This window comes from Etheostoma cragini, chromosome 13 (assembly GCF_013103735.1).
Source record: "Etheostoma cragini isolate CJK2018 chromosome 13, CSU_Ecrag_1.0, whole genome shotgun sequence".
NCBI classification, from domain to species: domain Eukaryota; kingdom Metazoa; phylum Chordata; class Actinopteri; order Perciformes; family Percidae; genus Etheostoma; species Etheostoma cragini.
In genome coordinates this window covers 4,631,943-4,652,100 of record NC_048419.1, presented here as the reverse complement: position 1 = coordinate 4,652,100, position 20,158 = coordinate 4,631,943, and the positions used below count along the sequence as shown (strand labels likewise).

General features: G+C 39.7%; 1 protein-coding gene across 2 annotated transcripts in view; it reads left to right on the top strand.

The window, feature by feature from the left end:
* The window catches only part of fgf11b (fibroblast growth factor 11b), a 39,828-nt gene that overhangs the window by 15,082 nt on the left and 4,588 nt on the right, over positions 1 to 20,158 (top strand). For both annotated transcript variants that reach the window (XM_034890239.1, XM_034890238.1), the window contains exons 2-3: positions 9,307 to 9,417; positions 10,709 to 10,812. In XM_034890239.1, coding sequence (XP_034746130.1) covers positions 9,307 to 9,417; positions 10,709 to 10,812 — 215 coding nt within the window. The remainder of the gene's footprint in view (positions 1 to 9,306; positions 9,418 to 10,708; positions 10,813 to 20,158) is intronic.

The window sequence follows — 20,158 nt, the reverse complement described above, 5'->3', positions numbered from 1 at the left end:
CAACCATTATTTTCATTGTTGAATCATAAGTTGTTTCTCAGTTAATCAATAAGTTGTTTGGTCTATAAAATGTCAGGAAATGGTCTCCGTCAAGAACAAGATGACATTCCCAAATGTCTTGTTTTATCCACTACTCAGAAGTTTACTGTCAAAGAGGCGCGAAGAAACTAGAAAATATTCACATTTAAGAAGTTGGAACTTGATGGAAATGATTATCAAAATTGTGATTCAATTAATAGTTGACAGCTAATGGATTAATCTTTGCAGTTCTAATTTGGTCATGTCCTTGAAGCATTTTATTCAAAAGGCTGTCTTGAACCATGGCTATTATATTATTTTCAACCCCTCAGGACGACTTTGCTCGATGTGTTTTTCGCCTCCAACGTCGCCTTCCAGGCCGTTAACCCTAGCCTTCACCCTGAACATAACCATTGCTGCTCTGCCTGGAAGAGGATGTTGGGGGCAAAAAACACCAAACACCGACGACCTCATACTCACATTGTTGTGTTACATTGATGTCAGATCGCCAGGGCTCTTGTGAACTGTTACGCATTTATGATGCACTCAAGTTAGTGTATAGATCAGTTGATAATCGATTGGTGGATCGACAGAAAATCAGTTCATACAGTATCAGAGAAAAACGTCTCACTGTTAGCCACATAAAACAAACTATTTGAGAAATTATAAGGATTTCTGACATTTCATGGACAAAACAATGTATCGAATAAATAGTCTAATAGTACTCGATAATGACAATAAATCAATGCAGCACTACACTGCATGGGACTACTTTTTAGCATATTTTAACAGTGGTGGAAGTATTCAGATCCTTTGCTTAAGTAAAAGTATGAACACATACATAAAATACTCTATAAGTAAAAGTCTTGCATTTAAAATATTACTTAAGTAGATGTTTAGGTACTTTTTGTATGATCTATCAGCTAAATTTACTTGAAGTATCAAAATTTAAAAATACTAATGCTACTAATAGAAAAATAGTGGTACCAGCCACTGGTTCCCAACCTAGGGGTTGGGCTTCTCCAAAGGGTCACAAGATAAATCTGAGGGGTCATAAGATAAATCATTGATTTACAAAAGATGATAAATTTGTAGTTGTCCTTTGGTCTTTTTTGTAAAACATTGTTTGTTTTTTTGCCTTCAACAGTTAGGCCTTTTTAAATGGAACGGCTAACAACTCAAAGACAACAGAAATGTGAAAAGAGACCATTACTAGTCCCTGCTTCTTTGGAAGTGGTCAAAAGACCCTGATAGAAGCCACTCATTTAGTTTTAATAAGATTATTTTAATGTAAAATATGAATCTAAAAACTATTGATGGATATGTGTAGGACATTGTAGTAACATTGTGCTCTGAATGTAGTGGATTAAAATGAGGAAATAGCACAAAAAAAACCTAAATATTATGTACAAGTGCTTTAAAATTGTACTTAAGGACAGTACTTAGGTACTTTCCACCACTGCATTACTTCAAACATTAGATATGTTTGTCTCATAAAACCGTGACTGCTTTTGGCCCTGTCACATAATATTTGCTGTGACTGTTTGAATAAAAGAATGCCCTAACATACCCAAATCACTATACATGACCTTTGAGGCAGTAGCTTTCCGAGTTATCATCTTCTCTGTTTACCCCTGTGGAGCAGTAGAGACTACATGAGCACACTACGTATCCTCGTGATACAAACAGGCTTCTTTCTCATGTAAACAGCTCTGTGTGCTTTGCTAATCTCACAAGATGTAGACACTGCTGTCACAGTGTGTCACAGTGTCAGAGTACTTCCCAAAGGCTTATGAAGGGGGAAGAAAGTAATGATTGCTCACTCTTATGTTGCTTGGACACAAACCATTCATTTTTAAAGGGGCCAGTGCTTTTACACATGAAGTTGAGTATGGTCATCACAAGGAGGACTTCATAGTCTGTGACCATACTCGTATAATGTCTGTGGCTCTGGGTGGAGCTTTCTGAACTTTAGGGTTAGAATGACCCCGATAATGGCAGCCGTGATGCATGAAGTGATTACCTTGGGTTCTTATGTGCATTGACCTCATTTATACAGACACATGATGACAGCTTGGGCTTCATACTGAAAATAGAAGTTGTGGGGTTCAAAATTAGTGTGCATCTAGGAAGCAGGTAAGGTCTTATGAACCCTAACCCTATCCAGTTGCATTATAAGTAAATGTAGGATCAAGCTTGAATCAAACTTGATACTAAAAGTCGGGAATAACTTGGATTCTGCTGCTTCGACTTTGTCTTATGTTTTCATGTGTTTGAGGTCCCTAACTTTATTTTTAAGTGCAACACAAAATATATCAAGTATCCCTCTATTTTATCCCCTCAGGCAGGGGTAAAAAGGTTTAAAGGGGTGCCCGGGTAGCTCAGTTGGTAGAGCGGGCGCCCGATTATGGAGGTTTATTCCTCGATGGTGCGGGCCCAGGTTTGACTCTGACCTGTGGCCCTTTGCTGCAATTCATTCTTCCCTCTCTCTCCCCTTTCATTTCTTCAGCTGTCCTGTAAACAAAATGCCTAAAAAATGGCCAAAAAATAATCTTAAAAAAAGGTTTAAAAGGAACAAAAACAAATTCTGGGATCCAATATCATGTATGGTATTAAACATTCCAAGGAAAGAGAATATTGAAGACTTTTAGAATTAGGTCTTGTTCATAGAAAAGATATTTATGTTCCAAACTTTAACTCCTTCAAGAGACAAATTTGACTTTGGCAGGTGCGTGTTTGTGTGATGTACTCTATTTAACTCTTTGAGGAAAGATATGTGTTACCTAGGGGACAATGTTTGTGCGTGTTTGTTGAGGGATGCTGTATTCACTTCTCATGCCAGCGCACTGCAACTTTAACAACAATGGCAGAACAAGTGTGTGTGTGTGTGTGTGTGTGTGTGTGTGTGTGTGTGTGTGTGTGTGTGTGCGTGCGTGTGCGTGTGTGTGTGTGAATACACACAATATGCAGACACAGGCATGCTGTCAGGACGATGAGAGGGGAGCAGTTGGCAGAATACGCATGGGGATGTAGTACATCTCTGCTATTAGATGACACTGAGTCAAGTCAGTGTTATGATTATGCAGTTTTGTTCATTTGCATGTTAAAAGCCTTGTTGCTGCACTCAACTTTTAGAATCAAATAACAGCTTTAGGATTTCACATTAGCTGCAAGCATACATGGAAAGAAAAATCATTTTAAAGAGCAACTTAGCACTAAATCCAAACACTCACTCACACGGCTGCATAGAAACTAGTCGAAATTCAAAGAAGCAGGCACATGAATAGACTTTACCAACCTGCATAGTCACTGTGTCACACTATCTTTTGATCCTGGAACAATTTTATAGTGTTCATTACAACCAAGGTCATTTTCCTTTTTTCCTGAGAAAATCCAGTCATTCTGTCTTCTAGACCCCCAAAAAAGTTAAATCTATGACGTGCCCCGGGACTCCTCTGCCCCTAAACTATTGGGCATCAGAAGTCATAACCACAGTAAGTTGTGTACTGTAACTCACTAGTTTACGTCCATACAAGCCGTAAGGGCTCAATTTCCACTCCAATGACCAGAGGCACCTTTCTTGGCCAAGACCGTGGCTCAGAGCGATTCAAACTGCTTGCTTAACGCAGACAGACATGCGAGATATGAATAAGTGGCAGGGAGGGTGTAAATTTGCCCCAAACTCTGCAACTGGTCAGCAGCATAAAATCACGATCCTATAGAAACAGGCTCCCTAAACCAGAATCAAGAATGAGTTGCTGGGCGCCCGGATAGCTCAGTCGGTAGAACAGACGCCCATATTTAGAGGTTTACTCCTCGATGCAGAGGGCCAGGGTTCAACTACGACCTGCGGCCCTTTGCTTTATGTCATTCCTCCCTCTCTCTCTCCTTTCATGTCTTCAGCTGTCTTGTCAAAAAAAAAGGCCTAAAAATGCCCCAAAAAATAATCTAAGAATAAGAATGATTTTGTATGTTAAATTAGTCTGATTTATTGGATGTACAGTGCTGGGATAAAACCTTCTACTATCTCCGCTATTTTTCAAAAGGCACTAATGCTGAATCCGGGGCTTAGTACTTGAGCCGGCTGATAAATATACTTTATTTTTTATTTTTTTTATATTCATTCATCAGAATCTTTTAAAATGACAAATAAATGAGTCCGATAAATAAAAAAACGGACTGTCGACCATGTTATGAGCGTTGGCAGTGCATAGTTTGTCCACCAGAGGACGCTCTACAACATCCCTCTTGGAAACACTGATTTCTTTTTGTGTTCAAAGGACTTTAAGTTTCATACCTTAACTTTGTATTTGTTTACATTTTATTTATCAGAACTTTAATATATTTTGATGTTCCTGTGTTCTGTTGTGGCAATAAAACAAAATATTATCATATTATTTTAGTGAGAACTCATAAATAACTAATATTAGGGAAATCAGTTTGTTTTGTAACACGTTTCTGGATTTATCTATTTTTTTAATATATATCGGACAATATATCGACATTTCGGATTTTTTAATAACCAAATATTTGTATGGGTATCAGCCTCAAAAAGCCTTTATCGGTCGGCCTCTACTTCGAACAACCTAAGACGATTGTGATACATTTAAAGAAATACAACCCCCACAATTATTTCCCCAAAATGATACACTGGTGTGGCCAGACCATAATCCAGCACTGTGGAGATACAGTAGGTCTGGCTATGCAAGATTTGTATTACATCAATCACACAGACGTAGGTTTGAGATGTCATTTATCATAAGACATTAAGAGTAAAGAAAAAAGTTAAGATTACATGTACAATTGGTTGTACGAGCAAACACAGCTGTGTATGTTGATCGTAGTGAGACAGAACAAACCTGTGCCTGTGTCGATTTTCAGTAATGCATAACAATGAAGGTCATGAAACCTTATTGGGACCACTTATTGAAATGTACCTCCAAGTTCTAAATCTCTAGAACCTCTTCAACAACTTCTCAGCAGCAAACGATGTGTGTAGATTAAAAATTCCAAAGTATTATATCCAAATGACCACAATAATATAATGAAGGCACACTGACTTCTAGAGCACAAACGCTTAGAAAATATGACTTTGGGGCTAATAGTCCAAAGTTGCAATATTTGTATGTTAATAAGGTGGCATAAATCTTCTATGTAAATGTAAATGTGCTGTATTTATATAGCGCTTTTCCAGTCTTAACAACTGCTCAAAGCGCTTTTACATCTACAGGGAACATTCACCATTCACACACATTCATACACTGTGGCAGGGGCTGCCGTACAAGGTGCCACCTGCTCATCAGATAAACATTCACACACATTCACACTCCGATGCGCAGCACCGGGGGCAACTCGGGGTTCAGTGTCTTGCCCAAGGACACTTCGACAATGACTGCAGGGGCGGGGATCGAACCACCAACCTTCCGATTGGCAGGCAACCGCTCTACCACTGAGCCACAGCCGCTCTATGAATCTCTAATGCAGCTGCAGTAACACCCAACAGTCATAGTTTTTGCTGGGAGCTTTCATTACACTCAGAATTTATTGTACGTTGGGATGAGGATTTTGAAGTTGGAGCCAGCTCTGCTAAGTGAAACATTAGTTTTAGTGCCCCTGACACCAAGGATGGGGGTTTTGATTGCAGCCTATTGAACAATCAGTCTATTGAAGTTGTGCCTAAATGTGTTTTTTCTCAAGCACATACAGACGTCACTCTTATCCTGCCTTCTCTCTTTATTTCTCTCTCTCTCTTATGTCTCTGTTTTGCATCTGTGGGAACAAGTAATGAACGCCGTCCCCGCCATGATTGGATGATGTGTGAAGTTATTAAGTTGGATGAAAGCGTATATAACTCAAAGAACAGGAAATATAAAAGGGGAGAAAGAGGAAGAAAGTGCAAGTAGAGGGAGATACTGAAATGTTTTGACAAGACGCATTAAAAGAGGGAAGGACAGCGGAGTGCTGCAGATGCTTGCATGTAACAATGGGAGTAGGTCACAGTTTCACTGATGCCTCAATCGTGGCACACTTCCTCTGGGAAATAGTCCTACAGATCTCCTCCTTGCATCCTTTGCCAGTCTGAAGAATACATGCAGATTAAGCAGTGCCCTCGGCCCCTCCTTGAGGAATGTGAGTAAGGGCATGGGCAAAGTTTGGCAGAAGGGGGGGGGATTCCCAGATGGCCTTCAGTCCTCCGCAGGCTCTGCCATAAACTGCTCTTTCATCTCCCTTATTAAAGCTGCATTGAAGACACTCTTTAGATGTAAATGGGCGGTTCTTATATAGTGCTTTTCAAGTCTCAACGACTACTCAAAGCGCTTTTACATAGTACGGGAACCATTCACCATTCACACACATTCATACACTGTGGCCGTGGCTGCCGTACAAGGTGCCAGTTCAGTGTCTTGCCCAAGGTGTCTTGCTCTACCACTGTTGGAGGAGCTTGGCCGAGGAAGCGAGGTGCTGAGCTCAGGGGGCAAATTCAATTTCCTCAACATGGAGAGAGCTTCTAGTAATGTCTGTGAGCTGCTGCGAAGATTCTGTCAGTCTGTCTGTTTCTTTAAAGAACGCAAAGTAGGCTGAAGGGACTCCACTCATAAAACATTAAATCGCTCTGTTCACCCAGCCCCCTTGATTATATATTTTTTTATTTAGAGGGAGACAGACAAACGCTCCCCCCTGACTTCATTCTCTGATGGCCCCAGCCCTCGCTAAAAATACTCAAGATAGCAAGCCAGTGGGCCGACGTCTTAGCTTGAGTTATAAATGCTTTTTCTTTATCGGGTAATTAGTCAGTCCCTCTAGGATTTCACAATGTTATGATGTCACCAATTCACGCAAATTCAACCAATAACCGTGACTTGGTGCCACTCGCAATTATGTCCAATCACTGCAACTTTTAGCAAATTTAACCGGAGTTTACTTCAACCAATCCCAGCAGTCCCACGTGCCAGACTTTGTATCAGCATGTGACTCTGAGAGCCAATGACCAAGCGGGAGTGAGAACGGGTTGACGTCACTTATACGTTGCCATATTCATTTCCCTGTTCCTGCTATGAAGACAAGACGTGTGTTACTTGAACATCTCCCATCCACCAACAAATGGTGCATCAAAAGATCGTGCAAAACATTTCAGACCGTCTTGCTAACCTGTATACATTTTATATTATATTATTATTATATTTTTAACATCATTGTAGGCTGTAACGTGTTCGATCCTGGCAGCTGTCTGCAGCGGGAGGGCTTGCTGAGTTCCCCCCGCGACTGACGCACGCAAACACAAACACACACAAACACAAAAACACACACGGTGGATGCAGGAAAAACCGGAGATGAGATGTTCAGGATGACCTAAATTGAGGACAGCTACGATCGCTATTGTAAGTGCAATGATAAGTGAAAGTCCAATGAGTACTTCCTCAAACATATGAATGTGTCCCAGGCCAGGACAGCGAATGAACTAACAATGTAAAGATTAACAAGCCACAGACAGACCACCAGCCATTTTCATTAACATTTGTAGCCTCCCGAGCCTTTTTGGTAAGTGGTTACTAGGAAAACTCAGCCCAGAGTAATTTTATTTTTTTATTTTTAAAGAACTATCCCACAACTTCATTGCAACAAACTTACAAAAAACATTGCAATTTTTTTACAAAAGCTCCCGCAACATCAGGCATTTTGGGCCGCAACAATCTCAAAAAAGGTCTGCAAAATCCTGGAGGGACTGATTAGTAGCTACTACAGATTTCTTAGATTACTTTTTTATTTTCCATTCCCAGTGTTAGGTAAATTAGTCCAAAAAATGGAACCTTTGGGCAATTCACTAATTAACTAAGAAATTGTTATTGAATACTGATAGCTTAAACTCTCTTTTTGTTGTGCTGAATATTTTAAAATGGTCTCTCCTCTAGCGAGAAATATCTAACTTTTAACAAGAAATGCACAGCATAAGTAGCTGTGTTCTCTTCTTGTGTAGTACCGTGAGGTGGATTCGTCTTCCTCTCTTATGGAAATGATTTCACAAGTCGATCATCATCTGTTCTGTCAGGATTCTTCCCCGCTGGGAAAACTCCCTAGACGTTACACTGCTGCCCATTAGGCCTTTCATGTGACTTGATTTTTTTTAATTTTTTTTGCTTTTGATATTCATGTTCTGGAAATGAAGTCGCTGAACGATATTGCATGTAACCATACCTGACACTGTATATGTTGGCTTGTAATGTTTCTAGACCAATTTGCTATTGCATGATGTTACGATATGGAGCAATGGATTACCAATCTACAGATCATGGAGCATTTTAACTCAATAAAGAAATGAAGGACCATCTTTTTAACCAAGCAGTGCAAGGAATTACAGCATTTTAACTCATCAGTTTGAACTTATACTTTTATTTACATTCTTAAGTATCTTTTAACCTATGTATTTCAGTGTATTCAAAATATTACTGTTAAATTAGCATGCTAACATAAGCTTGTTAACTTTGACCATGATAGTAACTAGGGCTGGGTCTCACATCAATGATTTTCTGAATCGATTCAATTCCAATTCACAAGGTCAATTTTATGTTTGAGTCAATAAAAATTAGGTTAGGGAAACTTCAGTTACAATGCCAAATTAATTTGGGTATGAAACAGATTCTACAATTGTACAAGGTTCCCTCTAACCTGCTGCATTATTCAAAAGTGCAGCTTTACATACTCTACAGTCATTGAGTATTGACATTGACATTTCATTCAGACATCTTGAGGTGACCAAAGGACCCCTTTGAAAATAGCCATGCTAGTTTTTCCCTGGCCAAAATGCAGCCTGACTTTGAAAGGTTCTTATTACACCCCCAAGCTAGCACGACGTAGTTGGTACCAATGGATTCCTCAGGTCTTCTCGTTACATATGATACAGAAAAAGATTGATTCTTGGATGTTATAAATCCATTTTGGATCAATCAACTGAAAATTGATTTAAATAAGAAAATCATTTTTTTAAACCCAGCCTTAATAATTATGCCATTAGTTTTGTTAGACTTGATTATGGCATGACAAAAAGTCAGTGGATCAACCAGAAACCACAAACCTAAAATTAAACTTTTAGATATTACACACAAAGCACGTTCTAACTTCACATATCGCACACAGTAAAACTCCTCTGTGGTTAGTGTCTTCAAACTCTGAAACATTTGACTAACCATTTCCTTTTCCAGTGTTCAAAAATCAGTGAATATCATTTCTGCTCTGGACCTCTGGCAGTGGCACCTGTCTAATACGATGTGGTTTTCCTGTGCTCCCTTGCAGAGCCACAGCTGAAAGGCATCGTTACTCGGTTATACAGCCAACATGGATACTACCTGCAGATGCAGCCTGACGGCACCATGGACAGCACAAGAGATGAAAGCAGCTCATTTTGTGAGTGTGTGTGTCTGTATATAGCCTACATGTCTTGCTGCATGCTTGTGGCTGTGTTACATAATGTCAAAAATGATTCACAGTCACCTCTCAAGCACCAATTAGGCTAGTGGAACTGGGTAGAAGCCATTTGCATGTGACACGTGTGGTTTTTACCATCGTACACAGCTCAAGTATGGAACAGCTCATGCCCTCATTGGAACCAAAATTCCAAACTTTGACAAAGTTAAGTACAAGTTAAGTCCTTTACACATTGAGCTAAACCGAACCACAGCAGCTGTCACACTACGCTACAGGGGCCCAGTGGCTGAAGATTCAAAGTAAAAGTTAGGATTTTGACAGCTCATGTCAAATTTGTTCCAGTTTGTACGGTTATTTTTGTCTTTTAACCCTCATGTTGTCCTCTGGTCAAATTTGACCCCTTTTCAAAATGTCTACATCAAAAACACAGCATTCTTTTTAACCGAATTACCACGAAAAAAGATTCCACAAAAAGCATTGAAAATGTCAAATATTAAAAAAAAGGGTAAAAAATGAAAATAGGTGTTATTCTTTTTGACCCAAGAGGCCAACACAAGGGTTAATATGAAGGTACATCACGTCACACTGACAAACTTTGGTAATTTAATGTACTCGTCCTTACAAGCCATCTATACTGAGTTTTAAGTTACGTATACTAATTCGTATTGGATCCAAAACTCAGTACTTAAAGTTTATAAATCATAAAAAGCTGCTAGCTGAGTTTGAAGTGCTTCTAAGTGGCATACTGCCATCGTGCCATCAGATGATTGAATGTTCATCCTGACCTTTAGCAATCTGACTTTGGTTTTAGACCAGAAACTATGCAGTGTTGTCTTCCTATATACAAAGATATATATCTATTTGTATTTGCCTATTTGGACCTTCCGGTCTCAGACGTGCCATTTTTAAGATGGTAGCAGAATTTTTAAAAATGTATTCATTTAAAAACCTATATTATTTCTTGATAGGTTTAGTTCTTTTTTTTTATCCAGGTACTGTATCTACCTACCTAAGCTCTATTTGGTGTGGCAATGTAAAATATAGCGGAGGTGACATAGTGTTCATGATTGAATAAACAGACTGAGAAGTCACAGCATCTGGGTTTAAGAGAGATATAGCATGCAGCTGTGACAGTACAGCCATTCAGCCAAATACAATGAAGACATAAAAAGCAGACTCTGTATTGAAGTTTGATTTCACAATCTTCTCTGACTTTTTCCACCTCACTCTTTATCATACCCTATCTCTCCTACTGTATTCCCCAATTCAGCACAGTTCAATTTAATACCGGTGGGACTGCGTATTGTGGCAATCCAGGGGGCTAAAACGGGATTATACCTTGCCATGAATAGTGAAGGATACCTCTATACCTCGGTAAGTATACCCTGCAGATCAGTCATGGTTACATAGAAGAAACTAAATTTCCATTTCAACATGTACCTCAACAACCATATTATATATTTAAAAATAAGTATATGTTGCTGTTACACTAAATCTCAATTGTGATTGCTCTAGTTTTGGCTTGGAATGTCAGTGTTCAGGTTGGGATTAAAGCTTCATGTGTTGATGTGCATGGTCCTGACATCCGCACAATACAGAAGTTATTACCTGACCGAATCACTGACATGGAAGTCAGATGAGGAGAAATATCAATTATTGCTGCATCTTCTACTCGTTTTGGATTTGAGGGTGACAACCTGTTACAACTACTAGCAGGAGTATTCAAATTAGGTTTGGAAAGACAGGGAGAGAGGAATGGAGAGTGGATGTGAGAGTTGAGTGGAAGAACTGTTGACAGATTTTGGGTCCAGAGCACATGGCAACGTGACAAGTATGCATGCTAGGCTGTTTCTGTTTTGTTGTTTAGATCTGTATTTGTTTCCTGTTTTGGTTATTTTAGTAAAATTAATAATAATAATAATAATAATAATAATAATAATAACTATAATAAACGTGCCAGGTGCACATAACACATAACAACTGTGATTAAGTTCCGTTGTTAGTGGTCAACTAATGCATGTAATGCATGTGGTTGTGAATCTGGTGAGAACACTTGTGCACAGGACAGTGCTAGTCCCAGTGGGTTGTCTAATCACAAAAGTTGGGCCGTACAAACTGTTGTTGTACGAGTTTAAACCGGTGGGATTTTATGCAAACTGGCTGAACCGGCATTTGTTATTATGACAAGTTCTGGCAGATTGAAAAGTAGCCTACATCAGCAACCTGTGCCAACGACGTCACCGCACTGACAACCTGTATTGCAGATAGCTTTTCAGTAGATTAGCTCTTTTATATTGACCACGAAGTGCGGTTGTGTCCACACAAGCTACAGCTACTGAGAGAGTTAGTCTCAAAAAAACTAAAACTGCACAGAAAAAAGCAATAAGGCAAAAAACTAAAACGGTCATGGCTTTGAGCACTATTACTACCACCATGTGGACTGGTATCGCCACACTCTGATTCATGGGTTCCTTCTGTCTCGTGTTCCATTGGGGTGGGGGTGCTGAGTCAAGTAAGATCACCTAGTCATAAAATTCAGTAAACCAGTCCAGTGTTTGGCTTATTATCAAACACCGGCCCACCCTCAGTATCAGTAACTTTTAGTTTTAGGGTATCATAATACCAATACTCTATATAAAGATGGACGAAATAACAGCTCCCAAACATCTTGATTGCCCCCTAGTGGCTGGCTGCAGTGTACAAGAGGATGAGGCAATTAGGTACCTTATTTCTCCAAAGTGTTTTAATAGTTTCACTTTCCAGACTCTCAAACCTTGAGTTCTGAATCAAGAGAATGAGATAAAACATTTTCTCTACATAGAAATGGTGGTTATATTATGATGGCTCTGCCTATATTCGTAAATATGTGTGTGTTTTCTTGTAGACCTTGACATATATTCTGCAAAAATTAGAAGAAGAAAAAACATTTATGTATATAACTAGTGCCTTTCTTCTTTTTTTTCCTTTTCCTTCTTAAATGTGATTCGGCCGTGCTGATTTACTCAGAAGTTTGTAAGACCCAATTCAATTACAAAGATTCAAGATTTTCCCCATTTCATAACCTATTACAATATATGTTGAATGTAGGTGATGTAGATTCTGATGCACGGCATGATGATTTTCAATATTTGTTTAAAAAAAAAAGATATTTGTGATATTATGTGTTACTGTTTCCTTTTTATGTGTTTTTTATGTACTTTATTGATTTGCCAATTGTCAATGGTTTCTGATTGTTTAATTGGCCTTTCTGGTAAAACCACACCTGCAATCATAGAGCTTGTCAGCCTATTGGTGTGCATGTTGTACAGTATAAATATGGGTGTGGTTTCCATTTTCCAAATGTTCTGACCAGATGAAACTTTGTCATTAAACTTTTTTGGCTTGGAGTCAGTGTGCAGACGCTACATTTTCCTTACTGACATTGATATCCTTGCACCTATGTGATGTGCATATAAAGCTCCTTTAACTGGCTGCAGTATGGGTCATCAATCTGTCCCTTGCATGTTAGCAGATGTGGTTAACAATAAACTAAAAATAATCTGTAGGTAGTTCACATTGGTGTAGGTTTAAGTGTTTATTTTTCTGATTATTTGGCTTTAATTAGTTATTTGATGCTAGAAAAGGAGGGTATATGATTGACAGCTATGACTGACCCGCAATACAGTGATACCGCGGCTCCAACCACGATCACTACAGACTCTGGATCCAAATGATGTCACCAGTGCAAAATGGCAGCTCACTGATCTGGGATATTTTGGCTTAAAAAACATCTTCATACGCAGTCAGTAGGGTACTCAGTCAGATCAGCATCTTGGGCAGTGCTTGTGATATCTTTAGCATGACGTAATGGCCAAAACATGTCAGATCATTTAAAACGTACATTTTTTTTTCAGTAAGGACGCATGGAGGTCCATGTCAATCATGTTTGATCAGCACCACGGCAGCGTTACTGTCAGTTTAAGAGTGTGTACTCTGATCAGCACCCTGGACAGCGTTACAGTCAGTTTAAGGGTGTGTACTCTGATCAGCACCCCGGACAGCGTTACTGTGAGTTTGAGAGTGTGTACTCTGATCAGCACCCTGGACAGCATTACTGTCAGTTTAAGAGTGTGTACTCTGATCAGCACCCTGGACAGCGTTACAGTCAGTTTAAGAGTGTGTACTCTGATCAGCACTCTGGACAGCGTTGCTGTCAGTTTAAGAGTGTGTACTCTGATCAGCACCCTGGACAGGGTTACTGTGAGTTTAAGAGTGTGTACTCTAATCGGCACCGTGGACAGCGTTACTGTCAGTTTAAGAGTGTGTACTCTGATCAGCCATTGGACAGTGCTCATAACACAGCTTATCAGTGTCAAATCACATAACCATAGTTACATAGTTATACAAATGGATAGCTATTAAAGGAAGTTGTGACAATTCACTGGCTGCCATCTGTATCTATCCAGTTCTGTATGAGACAACAATAGCAGTAAAGTTATACACACATTGCTATAAGTTACAGTGACCAGACTCAGTCTATAATATAACTCTAAAAAGACGGTCAGCAGACAAACATACAGTATAATAAACTGGATTGTGTAGAGAATATTTAGAAAAATTCTTCACAATTCTTCACCCTTGTTGTCATTATGTCCTCATGTCATTATGTCCACACACACACACACACACACACACACACAGAGTTTATTCAGTAAATATAGCTTTATATTTACTGAATTATATTTTATAATATTTACATACTTTACATTTACGAAAAAATAAATTAATCAGAATAATACAAACAGATATTATTATTGTTGTGCATTGGTGGTGTTAGAGAGAGTAGTCGTTTCACAATAGAGTCGTTTCATGTAGACACAATTACACTAAACATAAATGTCATTGCCCTTTTATGAATAAGGGGAATATACAGTATTTCTCAGCTTGGTATGCATTAGACTTTGATGGCTTGCTTCACTTGGCTGTGAACATAGAGGAAAAGGGATTTCTTCAGCACCAGTCAATAGATGTACTGCCTCCCACACTGACCTTACTCTCACACACACACACACACACACACACACACACACACACACACACACACACACACACTGAATGAGTTGGTATAGGTGCTGCACAACAGAACCGCTGTCTACTTGTGTGATATCATGCATGTTTGATTTTATGACTGCATATTTTTCTCTATCTGATGTGCTAATTTGCTACCATAGGAGGGAGTGCAGGTGGCATGATATGGTTCTTTATACATGTCTGTGTGCTCTGACAGCATGTTCATATTTGCGTTTACATTCAAAGCGTGCCAAGTGAGTGTGTTAAAACAGCCGTGGAATGTTTTCGTTTACGATAAATAAGTTCATCACTGTCACTCTCTGAGGGGCCGAGTTGACTGACTAGTTGCTTCCTTCCAGCTATTTTATCTTCTTCTTGCATTAATTGCCACGTCTGCTGCTTAATGGTGGTAATTATGCTATTTTCTCCTGAATTACTCACAGCTTTTCCTAGAATCCGTCTCTCATACTACCAGCACACACATATCGTAGTCAGGTTGTAGGGCCAGGCTATATAACAAGCAGACAAGGTCCACTGCTGCCTTGTTTTACACATAGATCTCAGCCTCACTGCCTGCAGGTGACAACAGGAAATGGCTGATCCTGATATAAAAATAGAGCTTGGCTCATTCGTGCCCCATTTTATAATCTATGTGCTCTGAAAAACTCCTCAAAAGACACACAGAAAGAGAGCGTACGGGAAAGAAAAGTGCCTGTGTTGAAGGAGGCTACTTGACAGAAGCCCTTTTTGTGCCAATCAAGAATTAAACATGGGCTCTGCCTGTTATTGTAAATATTTGCCTTCATGCAGGTGCTTGGCCCATTATACATTTTAAAAGGCTCCACTGGGACTGCAGATGGAAATTAGCAAGTTGCTAAATCTGTCACAATACCTATCTATTTTCTTTGTTCGAGATAAATGTTTTTCTAGTACATGGTCCCTGACAAATGTAAAAAACTAAATTGTTTAACTAAATTAAACAAATCTTTGTTGCAATCCCTGTAACACTGTACATTATCAAATATGAGGCATACTAGATTGGACACTAAATGACTAAAATTAGCGATGTCCCTGATCTCGATATATAGAAAAAAAGAGCATCAGCCAGGCAAAGCCAAAAAAAAACAAAAAAAACAATCAGGTGACGTGCGGTTCGTCTATTTTAGCGGTTAAGCCGGCAGAAGGTCATTTGACTAATGTTACTCTGTGAGTAACTTGATGGCAGGGCATAATTAAACATGTCTGTGTTAAACCCAGGATTGTTTGTGAGTAATTTCAGTGATATATTATGACATATATGATATGATGTGTATTGACATATTCAATCAGCATGTCAGTGGTGTTGAGGGGCTCCAAAGGTTGTGTTTTTTTTTAAATTGAAATGTTGCACTTGTGTTTGACATTGTATAATTATAATTAAGGTTACATTCGTGTTCTGTATGTTAAAAATGTATCAGAAAATTAAACAAATAAAGTCATGACATTTAGGTAAATAAGTATCAGATCAGACTGGGATCAGGATTGGGACATCCCTACAAAGAATACATGGAGATATGAAAATAAAAATCATGCTTTTGCCCTAACCCCGGCATGACGTATTTAGATTGGATGGTTTGGAACTGGGTTTTAGCAGCAGTTACAAAGCTGAAAGATCACCACGTGTTTCTCACATTTGTCAGCTCTCGTCTGGAAGTGCACACAACTACAGTTTTTCTAGTAATTTAATGCATTAAGAAATACTTAAAGGACAACAGCAAAATAAAAATGATTGTTTGTGATCAGTGTAGGCCTGTGAACTTGTGTGTGATGGAGAAAGTGAGAAAGAAAGACAGGCAGGCACACAGACAGACACACACACAAGGAGAGGGATAAAGAAAGAGAAAGAGCGTGAGACCTATTGATGAAAAGCTATGTCCTTTCTATTCTAGATATGGGAGGATTGCATTGAGATGCAGGACAACACCAGCAAGGAGATAGCATTGCTTTTATCACAGGACAGGATACAATGTGGACATAAGAAAGGATAATTGGCCAGAGCCAGAGAAAAGAGATGAAGTGCAATGCAATGATAAGGACAGAGATTTTGTCAGCCAGCTTATTAAGAGCACTTAGGGAAGGCAAAACCTATTCTTTCTAAATTGGCTCATGATAGACCCTGTACCGGTACTCTCCTCGCAAAATCTTTCCGCAGTTTTATGTCAGAATGCTTTTGGATTCGCCCATGTTTGAAATATTTATGGTGACGATGGTGATACACAATCAACCACCATTTTGTGGGTCCTGTCTCACCCAGAAAAAATGAAAAGCAGGGTGATATGGACTGCAGGCGTTCACCTCTGTCACTGAGGGTCGAAGAGGGAAAGTCATCCACCAGTCCTCTGTCAGGTACATTATATTGACAGGGGCCTTTCAGCTGTCAGTCAACACTGCAGAGCCCTGAGTCCCAGCACATTATTATCCACTCTGCACCGTGCCTCTCTGGGGCTATCATAAAGCATTACAGACAAACCATACATGTGTTTTGTTAGTATTAACTGCCAGTCTCATCCTCTTTTAAACCCCTCTTAATAAGCAGCACGTCTACGCCTATGTCTATTGACTTATGTAACGTGGCCTGTCATGGTGCATTCACATCTGTTGTGGCAACAAGATCAGCAACATGCCCTGCTGGTGCTGTTCTGCGTTGCGTACACTACAGACATACACACACAGATTATGGGCATGTGTCTGTGTATACATAACAGAGGATTGTTGTGAATGAGCTTTATTTTTCATGTTGTCATATTAGTGGGTGGATTGCTGCTGCGGGAGTAATGCAGTATTATGAAATAAAAAATAAAGAAAATTTAAACGGTGGGATTATAGCAGCTGGGGAGATTTCAAAGCTTCCTATAGATTACGCTGGGAGCTGATGGAACAGCCAATACATGCGGGAGGCATGTATGACACTGTGACCCCTGCTGTCTAAATAAGGGACTGCAAACAACTGCACGTCACAAATGCTAAAAACGTGTTATGAATTCCACATGTGGAGCGGTTTTCTCAGAGGCATTGGTTCTGATTTCATATTTGTGTGGCATGCATGATGAAATCAGAGTAAACAAGATATTAAATATTTTTCATGGATTCACTATCTTTTCAGTCAGAACGTTCATTCCTATTCTTATATCCTAGTTAAATGAGGGGAAAGATGTTTGTCAGATTTAAGGAACTCTTGTCCTTTGAGTGTGTGTCATTGTGCTTCACTGTCCTTATTTGGTGGTTGAGTGCAATCCCAGTGCATGGTGGCATGGGGAGTTAAGCCTCCTGGAGCAGGTAGAATAGATGTAATCAGACACGAGGGATGAGGAAGAAGGTGGTGCGGGTGTGTGTGGGTGGGTGGGGGCTGGGGGTGGGGTGGGTTGGTCGGGACACTGCTCTGCATCATAAAAAGGTTCTTCCCTTCTTGGGGATTCTCAGCACGGATGCTACAAATTACCTTTCTCGTCAGCTTTTATTTCAGTTCATTTTTGGCTTGAGACACATGTAAGGAAAGCTACCCGGGTCTCTGAATGAATCACAGTTTAAAAAAGAAAGAAAGAAGAACAGGTTTTAATTGAATCTCTAGTCCAGGCACCTCACCATTTCAATGGAAATATTTCCCCATCACTCTTAAAAATGTGCAGCCCTCAACACATCCTCAACAATTATTCATGTGAGCAGGTAAATCTGGTGGTTTGAGTGATGTGTTGAGTCAGTACACCCTGGGTGGTCTTTGTATTTCTGCTGAGGTCTGGAGGTTACCTCAAGGTGGGTTTCAGAGATGGGGGTATCTACAGCACCATATTTGTACCAGCAAGGGACAGGTATATAGACCCTTATAGAAGTTAATCATGAAAAATCACTTCAAATCACTTTGTCAGGACCTTATTTTTTATTGTCTTGTCTGTTTTCTCTGTGTCATTTTCTTTTCAATTCAATTTGTATTGTCATTGACACCGGACATGTGGAATGCAGAACATGTGGCTTCTGGGGTTGCACATTATATATTTATCATCATTGCAATATTAACTGGTGCAATAAACATATCGCGAAAGGCTGAAACATATTGCAAAAGACAGAGATTTTCTGTGTTAGCTGAAAGAAGAAATCAGTAGAAAACTACACTTTAAAGTGTAACTGTCATTTCTTTTTCAAATTTAATTCAATGTTCAATATCTTGAATCAAAGAATGCTGGAAATTATTTCCTTTTATTTTTTTTAATTCAACCTGCAATTTGTTGTAATTTAGCAGAATACTGAAAGCAGGAGAAAGGAAGAACTGAGTACACTTTAATGTCTATTTATTTATCGCAAGTAATATAGTTATCAAAATGTTCAAAGTTATTGCAGATTTTCCTCATATCGTGCAGCCCTAGTGGGTACTGTCATTAGGCCAATTTCATTTCATTTAATTGAGGTAATTATAAGATATCTGGGGAGAGGGGTTATCACTGGTGTCATTCCAGAGGTTGAGCTGAAGGGTATTTTGGCGACTAAATCCATTGTCAGCCTAACATTCCTGCTATGGTCCTGGGGGAGATGCAAAGAAGCAGGGCTCTCTCTTCTTAATCTCCTCTATTACCCAGCCACCCCTCTGTCCTCTCTCCGATCTTCTGCTCTCTTTCCTGTCTCCCCTACCTTTCTACTTCTGTCTCCCGCACTTCCCACCCCTCCAGCTTTCCGCCCTGATTAATAATGAATGAAGCAGATCATCTATCGATCCCATTTTCTTTGTGTTAGCACAGCAGAAGATATCAAACCTGTCAGAGGATCTTAAAATAGCTCTGTGATGTGGCAGTGGTGATGGTAGTGGGAGAGAGTTTGGTGAGTTAAGGGTTAGGGGCTTGTTCTTTTTATGGGGGGGGGGGGGGGGGGGGGGGGGGGGACCATAGCTTAAAACCTGAACTGTGTTGGAGGCATCAAGACCTAAACTGCCTTCTCAGCTCCAGGATGACGCCTCACTGTGAAGGAGGAAGGTGATGATCTGTGATAAGTGTGAACCTGGAGGTCTCTTAGACCTTCTAAATCTACCTTTGGGTCTTTATTAAAGCTCACCTATGTCAAGTTGTGATCCTGTGGCCCCTCTCCAGTCCTCCTGACTCTCAGAGAAATTCTCCACTCAGCCATTTCTGCTCTGCTGCTCTCACTTAATCGATCCAGCAGATTGGCTTTGCTCTCTGACAGTGGTGTGTGTGTGTGTGTGTGTGTGTGTGTGTGTGTGTGTGTGTGTGTGTGTGTGTGGTGGGAGGGGAGGAGGGGTTGGTACGGGACTAAGAGAGATGCATATCTGTCACTATTAGTTAATATCACCAGTCCACAATACGCAGGGTTCAGTAGTCCTTATGTTAAGAATAGTAAGAACTGGGAATTGCTGCTGGAAAATGACGATTTATAACGAGTGGCTATACTGTTTTATTTTCTAATTTGATTTTGTTGAGGCTATTTAGTCACAGACAACTGGTGACAGTACAAGAAAGCAGTCTATTTTAATTTAACTATTGTTTCTACATTCCAAGAGTCTGAAAAACCTGTAATGTAGTGGACCCCACCGTTTTTTACTTGTAACCCCTGAAAGTAAAGCAGGGTCTATTAATGAGCCCTAATGGTCTTAGATGTGAGTTGTGAGCAGTGCCACCAACAGTCAGTTTCC